This window comes from Acanthochromis polyacanthus, chromosome 21 (assembly GCF_021347895.1).
Source record: "Acanthochromis polyacanthus isolate Apoly-LR-REF ecotype Palm Island chromosome 21, KAUST_Apoly_ChrSc, whole genome shotgun sequence".
NCBI classification, from domain to species: Eukaryota; Metazoa; Chordata; class Actinopteri; family Pomacentridae; genus Acanthochromis; species Acanthochromis polyacanthus.
In genome coordinates this window covers 23,801,194-23,819,919 of record NC_067133.1, presented here as the reverse complement: position 1 = coordinate 23,819,919, position 18,726 = coordinate 23,801,194, and the positions used below count along the sequence as shown (strand labels likewise).

Sequence of the window (18,726 nt, the reverse complement as noted above, 5' to 3'; positions counted from 1 at the left end):
GGCATACTGTATAAATAACTGTACATTTTTACAGAATAGTAGTGCTACATTTCTGTTTATGCAGTCAAAAAGTTACTAATCTCAGGATGTTATCAATGCAGTCTCCCATTTTCACATATTGATGAATAGCACTCTGTGAGGTCCTCCACCTGTTGACACTGCTCATGAATCATTTTTAAGATAGTCATTTGCATTGACAGAGGGTCTTCAAAATGAATACTTGGCACATCTATGTCTGAAACATTCCAGTGTCAGTGTCAACTACAGAGATTAATTTCACAGTAACATGCTGGAGAGGATTCCTATTTTGGGTTTTCCATGCACTTCAAGAAAGACATGGCTGTAGTCACTTCACATTTAGGGGGAAGGATTTTTTCTCCCCCAGCTTATCTGTACAACTTTAATCACAGTGTTTGGATCATGTAAACAGGACACAGTAAAATAACATGCTTTAGTCTACTGTCCGTTTACGCAATAAACTTCAGCTTGGTCACATCTGCCAGAAACACAACACACACATTGTTGTCTTAACATTGCTACATTTACCCGCTTATCAGAAATTGACTGATAGCTGGTTTGGTCAGTATGATGCATTGTTAAGTCATGTTAATTGTGATATTAACTAGGATGGTGTCTGCTTCTCTAGTAAAAACACACAGGAATCAGTTAACTCTTCACCGCCAGTAGCTTAGCCAGAATTTTAAAATCAGTATTCAACAGCGATAGATATGGGCCTGTAAGAGGCAGTCAGCGGGATCCTTATCCTTTTCAAGCAGCACAAAGATGTATGCCTGGTAACACGACGGAGGAAGTGCACCAAAGTCAAGCGACTCTTTGAAAACTTGACAAAGGGGCAAGATCATCAGAAAAATTTTTGAAAAAAATCAACGAAAAATACATCCGGGCCTGGAGATTTTCCTGATTGCATAGATGATATTGCTGACTGAATTTCCTCTTTTGTGATGGGAGCTTCAAGAGCTTGTCTAAGTTCTGGAGAAAGTCTAGGCACATTAATGGAGTCAAAGAAATCCTGCAAATCCTTTAAGTTTACTGTAGATTCTGATGCGTATAGTTTGGAGTAGAATGACCTGAATGAGTCATTAATTACCTTCTGATCTGATGTCACGTCAACGTTGTCTGTCCTAATCCCAGTTGTTTGCTTCGCCCTAGTACCACGTAATTGATTAGGCAGAATTTTACTGCTCTTTTCCCCATGCTCATAGAACTCGATTTTATTCATAATCAAACAGCCCTTCGAATAAAAATTAGAATGGTGGAGCTGTCAGATTCAGACGGAAAGCTAATCGAAACTCTGTGGGACATCTTAGAAAGAGCAGTCTCCCTTCCTGAGTACAGATCAACTGCTGAACTCAGAACAGTTTTCACGTTTATTTTGGACCATGTGGTGAGCATATGACAAAAAAAAATTCAACTCAAGGTTAGCCCATTCATACACCAGAGAGACCCTGAACAGCTTTATTCACTGAAACTAAACATACAGTTAGAGACCTCAAGAAAATGTAACATGTGGCCCTTGAGACACATTGCATATAATTTATCTAAAATTAACTTCCTGTTCAGTGTAACGGTTAGCCTTCCAAATAGAGGACAACCTGGTCTACCGCCTGACAATAGCTGTCCCTACTTAAGAGGGTGTGCTTGGTCTGCGCTTCATGGTGTGGCAAAGAAAATAAACTATATGGTGAGAATCACTGTACAAAGATGCTATGGGGGATACACTGGTGTGAACACTTTGTAGCTGATCAAATAAAAGTTACACTTACAGTTCATTAGTTTTATTACAAAAAAAAAAGCAGCAGCCAAAAACGATATGAGAAAAATCAAGTGTGATGAGTCAGAACCGTTTCTGCAGGATGCTCACATAGGTGCTACAATTAACGTTCACTCAAACAGCCTTAGACACATTGTATCAAAATAAACACATGGACTTCAAAGAGAAACGACACAGCTCTGGTGCCAAATGGAACCAAGCCTCAGGGCCTGGTTCTATCAGGCTACCTTTGTTGTTTAGTTCAGCAGTGGCACTTAAACCTGCTGAATAGTGCTTTCTCAAAAGCACATGGTCTGATTTAAGCCAAATAAAAATAGCTGGTGTGTTACAAACAGCTACCGGCTGTGGCCACTATATGGTTATGACAGGAATTAACTTCCTGAATGTAAACAGCATCTCTTATGCACCATGTCCTAAATGCATACTACATACTCATTCCAAGCATGTCATTGCTTGCTATCCTCACAAAACGCAATGCACAAATTAAACTGAGAAGCAGCTTGCAGCTGAACAACTTTCAAATAAACTAGACGGTTTAAAGAAAGCCATTTTAATTGTCAGATGTAAAACTTTTTTCATTTGAGATGTTTTATTGGCAGTAGTTGCAATTTGATTTTCATCTGGCATCACATGTATCATTTCCTGTTATAAAATGGTAAAGTATGTTCATATTGGGTATACAACATGCTAAAACAATGCTATGAAGACTTTGTGAGACACACCATGTAGAATTAATATGTAGTATGGCTTTGGGACACAGCTACATTACATACAGCTAATTCCCACAGTCACTATTGCTGATGTTTGCAACAACAAGGGTGTTTTCTGAATATGCCATCTCTATTGTTGGTCTGAACTTTCAGCTACTTGTTTTTATACAATTCTTCAACTTTGAACCGAAGTTCTCAGTTTGGGCTTACTTTGTACTAACTGCTGTTCAAAATCACATGTTGAGAGGGAAACCCCAAGCATTAACAACCCTGGAGTATACATAAACCTGGAAACTATTGATGAACACCATGGTTGTCAAACAGTGGGAATGTTCCATGTTTGATCTTGCACATGCAAAAGAACGAAAAACAAATAGCAAATCCCAATAAGCTGTTGGACACAAACACAAGGTACATGTCAAAGACACATTTTGCTAAGTGACTACTGTACAATGAATCACCACGCCAATGCACTTTGAACCCCAGAATGATAAAACTTTTGAAATACTGTTAAAGTTTGAACAAGAAAATGACAATGTTACAATAGGGGAGCATCAAGCTACTGTACAGATTCCCAGTCAAACTGTATACTCTGACCTCTAAAGACAAACTAAAATGGGGCAGTTGGGGGTGGAAACAATTTCTAACGCATCCTGTACTCTGATGTCTTTGACATCTCACACAGCTGACCCCTGAAGTCGATGTCTACGGTGAAGTCCAGGTCTCTCTGCAAATCAAGACAACATGTCAGACAAGATGCACATAACCAATAAATGCAGTAGGTAACAAAAATACATACATATCAGAGAATGAAATATAGAAATTAACTTCAGAAGTTCTCTTGAATTGTTGAGCTCTGATCTGCTTACATTGTTCTTGATGTTTGGCTTCATGCTGATGGTGCCAAAGATCTCCTCACCAGTCTTGACAGTCAGGTAATCATCCAAGTAGAAAACAGTTTGCTTCCAGTGGGTGTATGGAGACTCTGGGCCTTAGAGGGAGAAAAGGTGTGCAAGAACACAGGTTGAATTGTGAAACAGAATTCTTCAGGTTCTGCAGACACTCATTTAAACTTAACATCTAAATCAGAATCCCACCTTAAGACTACTATAAAAATAGTCATTCTGTCAATATCCCCTGCAGTTTATATTGAGTTTGTGTCCACAAGCTGCGTATTTAGTGCCTAATTTAGCAGGACTTATACAGCTTTCACACTGAGTGACAGACAGCTGACAGTCTTAGCAGATCGTATGTAGGGAGCAGAGAAGGCTGAGGGCCTTGCTCAGAGGTCTAACAGTTGCAATCAGGCAGTGCTGTGGTTTTATGCCTGACCTTCTGACTAGTAGTCCAAAGCCTTAACCACTGAGGTACCGCTACCCTAATTACAAAGAATTGATTTCAGAATAAATGTCTAACTAAACAAACCTGCAGTTCAGGTTGTGTATATTTTACAACCAATCAATGGTCAAATTCAAGAAACCCCCCTCCCCCATCTACCATCCATTTCCATGACAAAAGGCATATTGATTTTTTTTTTCTGCATGGAGTTAGTTCTGGGCGATATGACGATAGATATCGTCTGGACGATAGAAAATGTCTATCGTTTTATGTGAAGATCCTATCGTTTATATCGCAGTGTCGCAAAACATGCGTTACGGCAGTATTTTACCGACGTGCCTTACGGCAAGCCCAGGAAACGCGGCCAGTGTTGCCAACTTAGCGACCTTCTCGCTAAATCTAGCGTCTTTCCAAAGCGTCCTAGTGACTTTTTTGTCAAAAGCGACTAGCGACAAATCTAGCGACTTTTTCTGCCGTTTTGGAGAGACTGACAGGAAAACTCGGATCATTCTGCAGTTACTGTTTTCAACGAGCAGCAGGTGCTGCGAGCTTCTCCCTATCCCAAAGCACAGACTGTCAGTCCAGTAACCCCGCAGCAGTCCCAGTGTCTGATTAGAGGACACATCACTCCGCGGCCAGACGGCAGGTGAATCGCGCATGTGCAAAGTCACTACAGATCCCATCCAGACTTACGGAGCGGGATATAAATGAAAAGGTCTCTTCACTGTCATACTGAAATAAACCACAGCATTTATCCTCTAGTACAAAAACATATTTTGGGTGTTTTATACTCACTTTTTGGTCTCTTCCACAACGTTATTCCTCTCTCCTACAACGCTGATTATAATTACATGCAAACTGTGAAATATGCAAATTAGGCGATGACGTCATTTAGCGACTTCTAGCGACTTTTAGGACAGCCAACAGCGACTTTCCTTACTGAGGAGTTGGCAACACTGCAAGCGGCTAAAACAAACAGCTATGGAGGAAGACTGTGGACTTGACTCAGAAGAACAATCTAAACAACAAGATGACGAACAACCAGCTCAAACCGACGAGCTTGTACCTAAAAGAGGGGGACTTCTGTCATATGGCGGTGGTTTGGATTTAAAAAGACCGACAAGAATCAGACTACCGTACTTTGTAAGGTATGCCGCTGCCCGGTCCCAACAACAGACTAGAACACGAGTAATTGTTTTTATCACCTGAAAAATATGCTATATCGTGATGTATACCATATTGGGATATAAAATAAGCTATATCGGGATATAAAATTTTGGTCATATCGCCCAGCCCTACATGGAGTGTTATACAAAGAATGGAAAGATATACCACTCTTCAGAGAAGATGTGTTTTCTCAGTTTTTTTACCTAGTGGTATTGTTCTACCTTTCTAATTAAGATATCTCAAAGGGTGTTCCACTGTACTCAAGTCATGTGACACACTTTACCAGTTTTTGGCCATAGTTTTCACTTTCTTAGAAGTTGATTTTAGTGGTGTGCTTTGGACTATTGTCATGCTGGTATTCCTCTCCAGTCAAGCTTCTGCAAACTCATCTCGTCAGCCAGTATGTTAGTATATCCAGTTTATCATGGTGCCATCTATAAATGTTATTCTCCCAAAAACCTTCTGCACTCATGCAGCTCCACATCACATTCGCACCTCTGTGTGTTGGGACAATGCATGGCCAGGTTTACAGGAAACATACTAAACCCCATGTGAGCAAAAAAAAAAAATCATCTTTGCATCATTTGATCCAAGTATGTGCTCTCAACATTCATCAGGCTCCCTTTCATCTTCTTTAACAAAGTTTCATCTTGCAGTCCTGTGGTCAGGATGTCAGGTTGTCAAAATACAGTTCTTTTTATTGTGATAGTCACAGTGAAGAGTGACAGGAAATTGGGAGAAGAGTAGGGGGGAAGACATGCAGCAAAGGGCCGCGAGCAGGAATGGAACCCGGGCCGCTGAATCGGAGACCAGCCCCTGTACATGGGTCGCCTGCTTAACCCGATGAGCTATACGGGCGCAGTCAAAATACAGTTCTAAGATTGCCATTATTCACATATTGTGCATCCCTAAATATTAGTGTTTTTCATCACGGTAATCATAGTATTACAACTCAGACACACAGCTCCTATCCAGTTACCAGAGTAGCGCTACCCAATTAACTAGTTACGGAAAGTCACTTAGACAAGTATAGGCAAGTGAAACATGCATGAATATTAAGTCAGTCCTGGCCAATTATCAATCTAACTGTAAGATGACAAGAAATGTATTGCATGTTGGAATGCAGACTGACTGGTGGAGAAGCCGATCCTCTTGTGGCAACGGGTAAACTCAATGTTGAAGTAGGTGACCAGCGCATGGATGTAGTCATTCCGTTTCACCTGCAGGCAGAACGGTGACGTGAAGGTCAGGTCCTCTGCCTTCACTGTGTAGATGTCCACCTCCTAAACAAACACACCAATAAGACGACATTTGACAAAATTAATGATACCAATTCTGTTGCCAAGAACACAACCAGTCAACTCCTCTGTAGTCAAACATACATAGACCACTTTCTCAGTGTCCTTCAAACAACATACCACCAGAAAAACAGACATTTATACACCCACCCTGATGAGACATGAGTTGCTGACCAGCTGCTTGGGATCCACTACATCAACCAGGGGTTCCTTAATTGCCACCTCCTTGATGCATGACATATCAAAACCATACACATTCTCCCACCCTGTCACAAAGACATACAGACCAGTCACATAAGCATCATTCATAACACCAGTTATTTGGTTGGCTAGTTCTGTCTTTAGGCAGGTTATGAGATTCACAAAAACAAACCAAAAACGGTTTGTGCTCCTATACAGCATACATATGGACACGACTGTAGTACCACAAAAGGCATCACAAGCACTGCTATTCACAGGTTCACGTTCGCTCAGGTAACCAACTACTCACAGTGGATTTTGTAGTCCTTGTATTGCCTGTCTTCAATGGCAGTGACATAAAGGGTTGCCCTGTCTGGGAAAATTAGTCCATCTGGCTTCTGTCAGTTGGGTAAGAGAGATGGAGGGCGGGAGAGAATTTAACAGATTTCTTAAATTATTGGTGAGCATCTGGCAATCTCAGCAAGCTGTTAGTGTCTGATTCAATTGCAGAAAAGGTGTACATTTGAATTTGTTGCCTAATAGATTTGAAACTGTAACGTGCATGAAAAAGGTGTGTTTCGATTTTGGCATACACCGTGATGAAGTATCTGTGATGTTGTCAAACAAATATCAGTGGAAAAAATGTAGAAAATCCTTTCTTTTAATAACTTCACAAAGTACCGCTCACTGTGTGTGTCTATTCATTAATGAGAAGGCTCAGTCTACACTCGTACCCTGCTGAAAGTTAGACAGAAACATCTGACCCAGCAAGATTGCTGGCACGACTTTTATGGCTAAGCGATCAGGGTGTGTGTTCACACATGCAGTCGACCCATTTAGTAGTGGTCAGAAATAAGGGGTTAAAATGGAATGTAGAGCTTGGTATAAGCAGATCCTCCCACAGGGAAGACAGACATACCAGCCACTTGTCCCTGGCATAAATGACTGTATTCAGCATGGACTCATAGAAGAGGCAGTAGCCCATCCATTCTGATATGATAATGTCTACTCCATCCACAGGCAGCTCCACTTCCTCCACCTTCCCCTTAATAATGGTCACAACTGGAAACACAAAAAAGATCACAATTTTTATTTATTTTTTCGATTTACCATTATCCTGAACCAGAGACCCTTCATAGCAGGATTCAATGTACTCACCATCATCCAAGTTATTCGCCTTGACAATTTTTACAGCATAGTCTGAGATGCTGCTGCACTCTATCTGTTAAGATGAAGACAGATACTTTAATTCACACATATGTTACCACTATTATGATCATTACTATTTGTTAACCGCCCCCACCACCAGCAAGTGCTGCAATTACTACAAAATAATTGGATTAGTACTGATAAAACCAACCACATACCCCGATGACCTTCTTGGCTCCAGCTTTGGCAGCAAACATGCAGAGGATGCCTGTCCCACTGCCCACATCTAACACCACCTTGTCCTTAAACAGGTGCTTGTTGTGAAACATGGAATTGCGATAGGTCAAAGTGCGAACCTCATCTTTCAGCATCTCCTACAGTGGGAGTAAATAAGCAAATTTAAGAAAAGACCAATTATAACACTTGTGTGACAAAAAGTGCAATTTATTGAAGTGCTACCCCCCCCCCCCTCCAAAAAATAAAATAAAATAAAAAAATAAATAAAAAAAATTACCTCGTGGATTCCAAAGTGGGCGTATGAGTCAAAGTAATAGTCCTTTGATGTCATATCCTCTGCTGCAGGCTTGACTGAGCTCTCCCCCTGAGAAACCTCAACAAAGACAAACGTGTTAGTTAGCTTACGCTTTGCTTCTGCGTTTACAGTTTAGAGGGTGAATCTCAGTTGGTGCCTAACGGAGAGATGGGCACTGAAGACCGGTGCTGGTACCAAATGAATGTTAGCATTTTAACATCACTTGCTTGGCAAATGTTCAGCTAATCAATTTCTCTAATGTTAAAATAATACCATTAAAACTAGACAGAAAATAATCAAATGTCTACAATGCGACTGAAATTTTTTAAAAATGTTAAAAGACTACAGGTGTTTTTAAAATAGTAGTAGTTCACTTCATTCAATCAAATTTGACTTTCTCTCTCAACCGATTGGAACGAGAGTGGGGATAAGGAGGTGTCAAGGAGTGATTAGGGTAGGGTTAGCAGGACAGCATCATCAGTTATTAATGAGTCAAATAATCAATATTTAGAATGGTACAGTTGCTGTAAAAAAAATCTGTGTGTGAAAATTTAAAACAACACAAACTCCAACACAAAACTTAATTGAAATTCCTTTACTTATTTTACATGTTTAATTAATTTATTAACCTTCAGTTGATAGGCTATTACTCATAATGTGTAGCCAATCCAGTAGTGCTGTAGGTTAGAAGATTGGTTTAAACCTGGGTTGAGGCTACAGACAGAAAGTGACAGAATTGAAATATCACATTTGGAAGTTAATATATTTTATCAGTAGTGAGATTGAAAATATATAAAAGTAACACTGATGACTGGAAACTGCCAGGCCAATAATCAGTTGACTCCAATTCTATAAAAATAAAAGGTCTTGAAAATCCCAGTGCCCTCTTCAAAAACAACTTGGTGTTACTTTTCACAGGGAACCCGTTATAACTAGGATTCCTTATTAATAAGTACTACTACAGTTGAATATGTAGAACAGAAATAGACTGACTACTCAAAAAGCTAATTAAATATGAAATTCATAATCCAAACAGTTAATTAATCCTTTCAATAATGGACAGATTAGTCCACTATCAATATTGTCATTAGCCCTAATGGCCTGTATGAACTGGTTTGTTTGAACGAAATCAATCTATAAAGTTTATGAACACCTTAAAAATGGTGAACTACATGCTTTATAGTGTACTGAATAAACAACTTAATGAAATGTTTCACAGTTGGATGTGTGACTTTTTGCACTCCACGAGTTGGCAACGAACAAGGCGATCTCCTCAGCAGCACAAAAGATAGGAGCACATGGTTGATGGTAGGCTGATGTGGGTTGGCCTTCCTCAAGCGTTGCCACAAAGCATTTCTACTCTTCTACCGTGTCAACTCTCAATTTATTTCAAAGTTACAGTTAATTATTGGACATAAGTGCCAGGCCTCTACAACCAGTGGAGCCCACTACGTAACGTAGATTAACTAATTCTCAGATAACTACGTGCTGGACTAAAAACGTCAGTTGGGCAATAAAAAAACCACCATAAGAAAGTTAGCAAAGACATAAATTGACACCGCCAAAAAAAAGCAAACTGCACCAATAAAAAATATATTCGCCCGAATTGTGCGACATCTGCTTATAGCAAGCGAACAGGTCAGCAGAGGAAATAAACACTTAGAGAATGATGCAGCATTCATGTCTGTAGCTCCTAGCTAACTAGCTCGGAAGCTAACACGTTAGTCTCCATGCGGTCCCAAAGGCTCGTCAGTCCCCGCCAGCCGGCAATCGCATCCACTGACTGGTCGCTCAAGCTACAAAGATCGGTCGATGTCTACGTTGTAAACTAAGAGAATGTTTAAACACGGTAAAATACTACCCAGTGTGCGAGGCTAAATGAAAAAGCGGCAACAGCAGGCGCATTACTCAAGTAAGGATAGCTCAGTTAAAATGGATGCACCACAATCTGATTCGTATTTGTACACAAAACCCAAATGTTAGGGCCGTGTATCACTTTGAAAAAAATCTCCTGGATTGATGACAATGTGTGTACATAGCTTACAAATATTATTTAGAGCCCATAATAGTATTTCTTATTGTAAGACCTTACCTCCATCCTCTCTGCTGGCGCCGCCATTTCGATTTGCTACCGAGTTATGCGAGTTTGAAAAGTCTTCCTTTGCCACGCCCACGACAGTCGACTTTTATTTCTGATTGGACCAAACACTGCCTGTAATTTAAGGTCGCCTTCTAGAATCTCGGAAAGTCGAAATATGTGCCTTCAAACAGTGAAAAATAAATTTTAAAAAACGTATTATCTCTTCTACGAGTCACAGAAGTACAGAAAAATCAGATACTGGAGTTAATGAATAGATCAAATAAAGCCATTATCGTTTAATGTGGAATCTCACATCCAGAGGCAGTGGCAGAGCGATTCTGAGGAAGTCTGCTGCATTCACGTGTTCACGGAATGTTAAGTTGGTCTACTCGTTGTAGTAGCGTCCAAGAGATGCATTATGAACTAATTCTGTGGACTTTACGCTACAAACATTTTTCATAGCAGTTAGTATACAAAACTTAACCATCTTTTCTTAAGGGAAATTATGGAAAAAAATGAGTACATCAAATGTCTGATATCATTAAAATAAATTAGTTAATTAAGGATTGCCTTGTCATTTTAACAAAAACATGAGTATTTATTTTGCTTTAAATCCATATCACACATGTTTAACAATACAATGTGAGAAAAACATGTTACGTGAGAAAGATAAATCCTCCACTGGTCAACTGGTAGTTACACAAAGCTTATGGATTGTTTCCTGGTTTCTCATATCCTTGTGTCACAGTATTCCTACACCGAACAATAGAACCCCATATTCCCAGCACTCTTGTGGCTAGCTCAGCTGTCATCATTGTGTAAATGGGTGAGTGTTAAGGACCATACATACTTTGCACTACTTTTGTGGAAACAGAAATCTCAAAATATATTAGGTGGAATAACAAAATCACACTTCTCAAGGCATTATACACTTTTCTTCTGTTTTGCATTCAAGAGAAAAGAAACCTGACAGTGTGCTCCAAAATGCTGCCTTGAAGCTCACATCATAGTACAGCTATACAGTGATGGAATGCAACCAAGTACAGTTATTCAAGTACTGTACTTAAGTACAGATTTACTATAGACTTTTTATGACATTCTATACTTCCTCTCTATAACACCACACAGTACAATATTCAGATGATAATTGAGAAAGCAAACAAAATATGTGGAAATAGCATACTGATGCACCAGAGCATCTCAAAAACCTCAATGGAGTGCACTGGAAATGGAAATAGCATAAAACATTAAAATGTGAATTCAAAGAATCAGAATAACAGAAACCATTAGGATATTATGCAACAAGCCTATTAAATCCACTCTGAAAATATTAACCTAATCCATGAGAGCTTACCACATATTTCAATTTGTATTAAGAAAGATTAAGTTCAATTTTATTTATATTGCAGTTCACAACATATGTGATGTCACAGCATTTCACAGTAAGGTGAAGACCCTACAAATTTTAGAACAGAGAACCCAACAAATCGAAAGTTACCTTTGGATGGACTGAGCATGGGGGATGAGGGAAGTGGGGAAATGGTTGGGATGAGGATAGCAGGACAGCAGATGGAGAACAGATGATACGAAAGAGAACAATTAACATTTTGGAGATTGGAGAGGCCAATGACTGCAGATCAGAGACATGTAGCTCCAGATGCAGACACACCCGCAGGGAGGACAAACAAACAATGTTGAAGAAACAAAAGTAGTGACAGGTAATGGTAGAGTAGGGGAGAGATGCTGATTGCATCATGGGAAGTTCCCCAGTAGTCTAAACATATAGCAACATAATTAAGGAACGGCTCAGATGACTTTACCAAGCCCTAACTATAAGCTTCAGCAAAGAGGAATGTTTTAGGTCAAATCTTAAAAGTACAGGTGATAACCTGGAATGTCGCTATTAAGAGTTTTCGATGTGAGAAGCATAATTTTAAATTCTACTTTGAATGTTGCAGTGATGGGTTGCACAGTGGCTTGGTAGTTAGCACTGATGCCTCATAGCTAGAAGAGGTTATTTGATAATTCTAAATTGTCCATAGATATGAACGTGAGAGGTTGTCTGTGTAGCCCTGTGATGCACTCGTGACCTGTCCAGGGTGTCCCTGCCTTTAAGTCAGCTGGGATAGACTCCAGCCCCAGCAACCCTAATGAGGATTTAGCTGTGTATAGATGATGGATGGAAGTGAGCCAATAAAGAGAAGCTAATACAGGAGAAATATGATCTCTCTTACTGGTTCCTGTCAGAACTCTTGCTGTAGCATTTTGGATCAACTGGAGGTGTTACGAGGACAATTGGGACATCCTAATAATAAGGAGTTGCAATAGTCCAGCCTAGAAGTTACAAATACAAAAGCTAGTGTTTCAGCTTTATTCTCAAACAGGATGTTCCTGATTTTGACAATATTACACAGGTGAAAGAAGGCTGTCCTACTGACGTGTTTGATGTATGAGTTAAAGGACATGTCCTGGTCAAAACAATCTCAAAAGTTCCTCACATTAAAACGGAAGTCAAAGGCAACTATCTGGTTAGATAGTGTGTTTCCCAGGTGCTTAAGGCCAAATACTATAACTTCAGTTTTGTTTGAACTTAGGAGAAGAAAATTACAAGTCATTAACTACTTTATGTCCTTACAAAATACTTGGAGTTTGACTAACTGATTGCTTTAATTTGGCTTTCTCAATTCATTGAACTGGGTGTCATAACAATGGAAATTTATGCAGCATTACCTAAAAATGAGATGTGACACTTACCAAGTGTTTATGTGCAATTTATATATACATTTATCGATACTGTGTATCATTCCAGACCGTGAACGAGCATTAGTGAATGTGTGATGGTTGTCCTTCTTCCTGTTTTTTATCTGTATTTTTTTCTGCTTTTATCTGTATTTCTGTTTTTATCTGAAATTGTGCTGAAAGAGCACCCAATTTCGTTGTTGACCATAACAATGACAATTAAAGTGATTCGTGATTTGTGAAATATTACCTAAGAAAAGATGTGCAAAATACACACTATCGATCCAAACACAGAACCCCGTGGAATCCCATAACTACCATAACTCTAAATTGAGCGGAACGTGAATAAACTGAAATCTATTGAATAAATATGACTTAAACCAGTTTAATGTGGTTACATAAATTCCAATGACATGTTCCAGTCTCTCTCTCTTTTGAGTAGTGGTTTCATTACAGCAACCTTAAAAGTCTGTGGTCCGTAGTCTGTTATAGAAGAGAGGTTGATCATGTTCAATACTGGAGCATCAATTAAAGGAAAAACATCTGTGAACAGTCTTATTAAGATGAGGTCTGGCATACATATTGCTGGTTTAGAAGAAGTGAATATTGATGTGAGCTCAATGTGAGATTTTAGCAGAGATGTCATCCATATAAGTCTGATCTTACGGAAGCCTCTAGAGCCACTGCACCTAAAGACATGTTCATGATTTTTTCTCTGATAGTCAAAACCAGTCTTTGTGAAGTCTGCTTGAAGATGTGCAGTTGTGAATTATACCATGCAGCTACTCTTTAATGATTAATTGCTCTCTTTTTCAGAGTGGTAACAGTTTCAAGTATTGTACACAGTAAGGCTGCATTTCGAGAAAAACCAGCTGTTTCTAACAACAAGCTGAATGCAAAGTTGAGGCTGTCGTTTTATTGTCCACATTAATATTAAGGTCTCCCACTGTAATGAGTTAATCTGTAGGCTACTGAGCACTCAATCAGTAAAGAATCCTGAGAATTAAAATAGAAACTCAGAGTAACAGGCAGGTGGTTGATATACAACAAAAAACAAACTATTTTTAGTATTTTCTAATTCAGGTGCAAGAGACTAAGGGTAAGATTTTAAAAAATAAGTATTACTATATTTGGTCTTTGGTTGACTAATACATTCGAGTGTAAAATTATTTTCACTCTCCCCTCTGCCTGTACTTCTAGGTATATGAAAATTAATATGACTGGGTGGAGGTTGATTCATTTAGACTTACATTTTCTTCATGCTACAACCAGCTTTCAGAGAGGCATAACAAGATGACCGGCTATCAGATCATTAACAGAGATTTAGGTGACAGAGATCTAATATTTAATGATCCACATTTAATTGACCTATTTGCTGAACCAAACTGTGATGTATATAGTGTCTTACGGTCTCTTGAGATCAAGTTTTTCCCAGTAAGACTGTGTCGTTTTATATCACAGACAAATTTTGATACAGTTGAATGTGAGATGTAAAAACATGTTATGACAAAAAAGAAAATGAAAAGCACTATTTTACTAATTTTGCCAAATGTACCATAGCAATTGCAACAAATAATAATGTCTCTCATCATAATACTTACACAGTTGACACAAATTGTATCGTGTTCCTTTTGTATGAGTTGCTTTTGGGAGTAAAGAAACTTATATGTACATGTAACACACAACATAATGTCGTATGCCAGTGCCAAATAGTCAACAAACGTAGCTCCATAGATATATACATCTATGCGTAGCTCAGTCAAAGCCAAACATGGTGGAAGCTCTTCGGTCGTACAGAAGGATTTCTCCCATATTCTCCCTCCCCAGTATTAGACCAATCAGCGCCAGGCTGTACTCGGCCGACGGAACGGAGCGGACGCGTGCATGAGTGCGTCGCACGGTCACGTCGTATTGCTGTCACGAGCCTTATTCGATCCGTGGAGTGGAAGCTGGAGAATAAGAACGGACATCAATTATATACCTAAATACGAACCAAATTCAGTGCGTGATAAAGCGGGCAAGATTATAACTTCATATTGCTGGTTGGCGGTTGAGACTCTCGACTGAGTTATTTCGGTCAACTGGTGATGTACTTCAGTATTTGAATGATATTGCTAGCCACCTATCTAGCTAGCTGTTAAGCTAGCTTTACGGTGCGTGACTCGAAGTAACTTAACATTGTATTCTCGGACGGTGTTCTTAATAACCCATCTCACTACATTCGTCTTAATGTCATCCAAGTAGTGGGTGGTTTTAACTTTAAACAGTTCTTACTATATGTGTTCCGTGTCGCCTCTAATCCTTAGGAGATAAGGATTGAATGAAATAACGTTAGCTTGCAATAGCCAGCGGAAACGAGTCAGCTAACAGGGATAACGTTAACTTATCCTCCTGCTACTGCTTGATCCACCTCCATCCAGCGATTCTAGCAAATGCTATCTGAGCTAGCAGCTCAGAAGCACACAGTGAGCTTGGTAGGTAACCTTCGATCATAAAGATAAAGCGAACGACTTAATCTGCACAGCAGCTAGCTAATACGGAACATTAAGGTGGACATCTTCAACTCCAGTTCAGTGAGAAAGGCTGACCAACGTCAGTGTATTTTTACGGATAAGGCCGGAGTGAGAACAGAAACCTGCAAAAATGCCGGCTGTATCGAAAGGAGATGGAATGCGCGGATTAGCGGTGTTCATTTCGGACATCCGAAATTGTAAGTGCCTTTCTTTTATTCTGCTTGTTGGTGTGTTTCATTTAAAGCTAACGACACCCGTTGACTTTGCTCATGTTGTTGCTGGTTGTACTCATACATGCTGTTGTGAAATGACGCGGTGGCACCTACGCAAACAGCAGTAAGCGTTTGTAGGGGTCTTTTTTTTTAAACTTCTTACGCTTTTTTTTTTTTTTTTTTTTTTTTTAACCAAGGATAGTGCAACAAATACAACTCAGATGTTGCCTGTAACAGGATCGCTTTAATAGCACTAGCCTCGACAAGAATGAATATATTAATGTTCGAAAATGAGGCGTTTTTGTTGGCTTTCGCTTTGGTCAAACACAGTCAGAATCATGGATATCTGTAAGACATTGGAAATCCAGACGTATAAATTAATCTGGTAGTTCATTTTCCAGTTGAAAATAGGTGTTGATGTAAGTATTTTAAGCTGGCAGCATGGCCAAGGAAGAAAACACTCTTACAACACTCTTAAATAAAGTAAAGGTTGCAGTACCTCTACCTTCACCTGACCCGTCTTCATACTAGCCTCATAACCTCCCAAAAAGGTTAAGGCAGTGCTAAATATGTAATGAAAGAGACATCATGAAATAGATATTTACAGGTAAAGGCAGTACATTAAAAATGCTTAGAAAAAAACAATTAACACATTGTTTCCTTAAAAAAACTAATCATGTTTTTTTTAAGGAAACAATGTGAACAATTAGAATTTCTGAATGTAATTCTTACATACCTTTTTAAAAAAGTTTATTTTTTAAGTTCCTAATATTTATTCCCATGACACTGTTATACTTTTCAAGACAGTGTTCCAGTTGTACTTTGTCACTGAGTATCAATAATAATTTTTCATAACAGCGCCATCTCGTTGTTGCTTTTCAGGTGATTAGCCAGTGTAATGCATCATATGCTTCCCATAGTTGCTGTTAGATTTGCAAAGAGTAATAGAAGACAGGCAGTTATTGCCACTGTTTGATGAAATCTTTGATGCTCTGGGTTTCATCGTAATTTAAACAGGTGTAAATTTCCCCCAAATGCAAATGAGAAATTTCGATCTGTGCCACATCAAATGTGTTAATTTAACATGTTTGTGTTTAAATCGGCACGTCTGAACAGCTGGCAAATAGAATCTGTCCATCAACTACTGTCGTGCGAATGTTTACGTTGAATAGTGAATATTTTCACAAGAATTTGCACGATTGTCTAGATATCCCACTCGAATTTTATTGATATTGGTTCTACCTGCATTGCCAGGACCTCGTTGCTGTAAATTGTTACCCTTGTCGTAGAAATACTAACCCAATGAACTGTGAAAGGATATGCATAATTCTTAATAGGAAGAATCTAACTACTGAAATTGATTGAATTTAAGCTGCTGTTTTTTCCCTAGAGAAAACTCTCCACTCTGTATGTCTATGAAATTCTTAGTAGGAATGTGCAATTTCTATATTATGGTACACCCTCATAAAAGCTGCCATTTAAATAAAGGCATAGAACATGAGTATAAAAACACTGGAAGGATGGATACAAAAAATTAGAAATTGCTTTTTTTTAAATCACATTTTGTTTTGAGTTCGTGTTTACTCTTAATCTGTGTAAAATAGACACAAAGGCCTGTCTGTAATGCAAGGAAAGAAATGCCACTCATCTATTTCATATTTTCTTTTTTTATAGTCATTATAGTAAATTACTTAGCAAAAGAATGAAAAGGATTGTGGGAAACTATATTGAGACAATGATGATAACTAAAATAAAATGGGACTGTCTGTATATGACTACTTAAGTTAAATGCAATTCTTGACAAGTCAAACTGCCTCTTCATATTGATTCAATAAGGATATAAGAATGCAAATGTTTTAGCCTTACATTATACCATCCTATCACACACATAGAATAAGCTTAGTTAGTCAGCATATCAAGTTTGTACATAAAATCTCCCATGGACAAGGGATGTTTTGTGCATTATCACATCCCATAAACAGCTGTTGGAACCCATTCTTTGATCAGCTTATTTATCTGTAAACAATTTCTACTGGATCTACTTATCGTAATGCCTTCTAAGGCTTTTGTACAACGATGCACCCAGTCATTCTGTTTAATACTGTATGGGAATTACCTTAGCATAAACTTAACTAAGATTATGGACTTGATTATTTATGTTATTTAAAGGTTATGGAAACATAATTTCTTCTAAGACTTGTTGCTTGTTTTCTAAAGAAACATGTCCAATTCTATTTGAAATACAATGAAAATTGAAATGTTTTCATAAGGTGTGATTAGTCATTAAGGAAACAAGGTATGTATGGTTTGAGTGAGACTGACTGTTAAGACAGAGTGGACGATGAGTTGTCATCACTTAAAGCTGGGTTATTCCCTGTCAGCTTAGTGAGATTAGGGGAGGTCAGTTGCTCAACCACTTCAGATTCATTCAAAACTTTGTAGGAATGATCTTTGGCCTCTGAAAATAACATCTGCCATTTTCTTTAGCTGAAATTCCAACATTGTCATAATTTCTCACCCAATAGAAATTTTCAATAAAGCGTTTGGGAGTTGGAATTTGCAATGAGATGCCACTTTCAGATGTCCATGTCTCTTGAAGTATATGTCCTAGAGTCTTTATATTTTCAGGAGGTGCTCTGTTTCTGGTGAATGAAGAGAATGCAGCAAATACTGGCAAACAAGCCTCATTTTTGTGCTTAAGACCGACCCCCCACCTCCTCCATCGCCCCGTCGGACGATGTCGCGCGTGAACGGTATTCATTGCGTCAGTTCGCCCGACGTGTCCCCCCCATTGGACGCTACAATATGAACCAGTCCTAACCGCGTCGGACGTTACACACCGAACTGAATATTCGGCTCGGACCTTCGTCTGTCTGTCCGTCCACACCAGCCCTCTTAACAGGTACCAGCAGAAACGGTGTATGTTCAGTAGCAGCTGGCCCCGTTAGAGGGAAGTGAAGTGGTCGAGCACTAACAAATACACAGCTGGGACTGACGGTGCAGAAGACTTTTTAGT

General features: G+C 39.0%; 2 protein-coding genes across 5 annotated transcripts in view; one reads left to right on the top strand and one right to left on the bottom strand.

The window, feature by feature from the left end:
- Positions 1-1,370: 1,370 nt before the first annotated feature.
- Positions 1,371-10,391, bottom strand: prmt1 (protein arginine methyltransferase 1). 2 transcript variants are annotated; one of them, XM_022218296.2, is made up of 10 exons: positions 10,259-10,391; positions 8,149-8,244; positions 7,853-8,008; positions 7,644-7,707; positions 7,405-7,547; positions 6,796-6,883; positions 6,456-6,571; positions 6,140-6,290; positions 3,372-3,493; positions 1,371-3,229 (listed from the first exon to the last, which is right to left on the bottom strand). In XM_022218296.2, exons 1-10 carry the CDS (start codon positions 10,283-10,285, stop codon positions 3,146-3,148), a joined length of 1,047 nt encoding a protein of 348 aa, XP_022073988.1. In that variant the 5' UTR covers positions 10,286-10,391; the 3' UTR covers positions 1,371-3,145. The 2 variants fall into 2 exon arrangements, with proteins under 2 accessions (XP_022073988.1, XP_022073989.1); XM_022218297.2 differs by having other exon boundaries at positions 8,149-8,235; positions 10,259-10,338.
- Positions 10,392-14,865: 4,474 nt separating this feature from the next.
- The window catches only part of ap2a1 (adaptor related protein complex 2 subunit alpha 1), a 46,591-nt gene continuing 42,730 nt past the window's right edge, over positions 14,866-18,726 (top strand). For 2 of the 3 annotated variants that reach the window (XM_051941292.1, XM_022218289.2), the window contains exon 1: positions 14,867-15,695. In XM_051941292.1, the coding sequence (XP_051797252.1) occupies positions 15,629-15,695 (67 nt within the window). In that variant the 5' untranslated portion in view covers positions 14,867-15,628. Of the gene's footprint in view, positions 15,696-18,726 lie in introns of all 3 variants that reach the window. The other variant, XM_051941291.1, reaches the window with a different exon arrangement.

Excerpts from the sequence above, each read along its gene's own strand:
- prmt1 (XM_022218296.2), bottom strand. The coding sequence starts at position 10,285 with ATGGCGGCGCCAGCAGAGAGGATGGAG. Across the intron at positions 8,245-10,258 it reads CGCCAGCAGAGAGGATGGAG|GTTTCTCAGGGGGAGAGCTC; the intron begins GTAAGGTCTTAC and ends GTCTTTGTTGAG. Across the intron at positions 3,494-6,139 it reads GAGGATCGGCTTCTCCACCA|GCCCAGAGTCTCCATACACC; the intron begins GTCAGTCTGCAT and ends TCTCCCTCTAAG.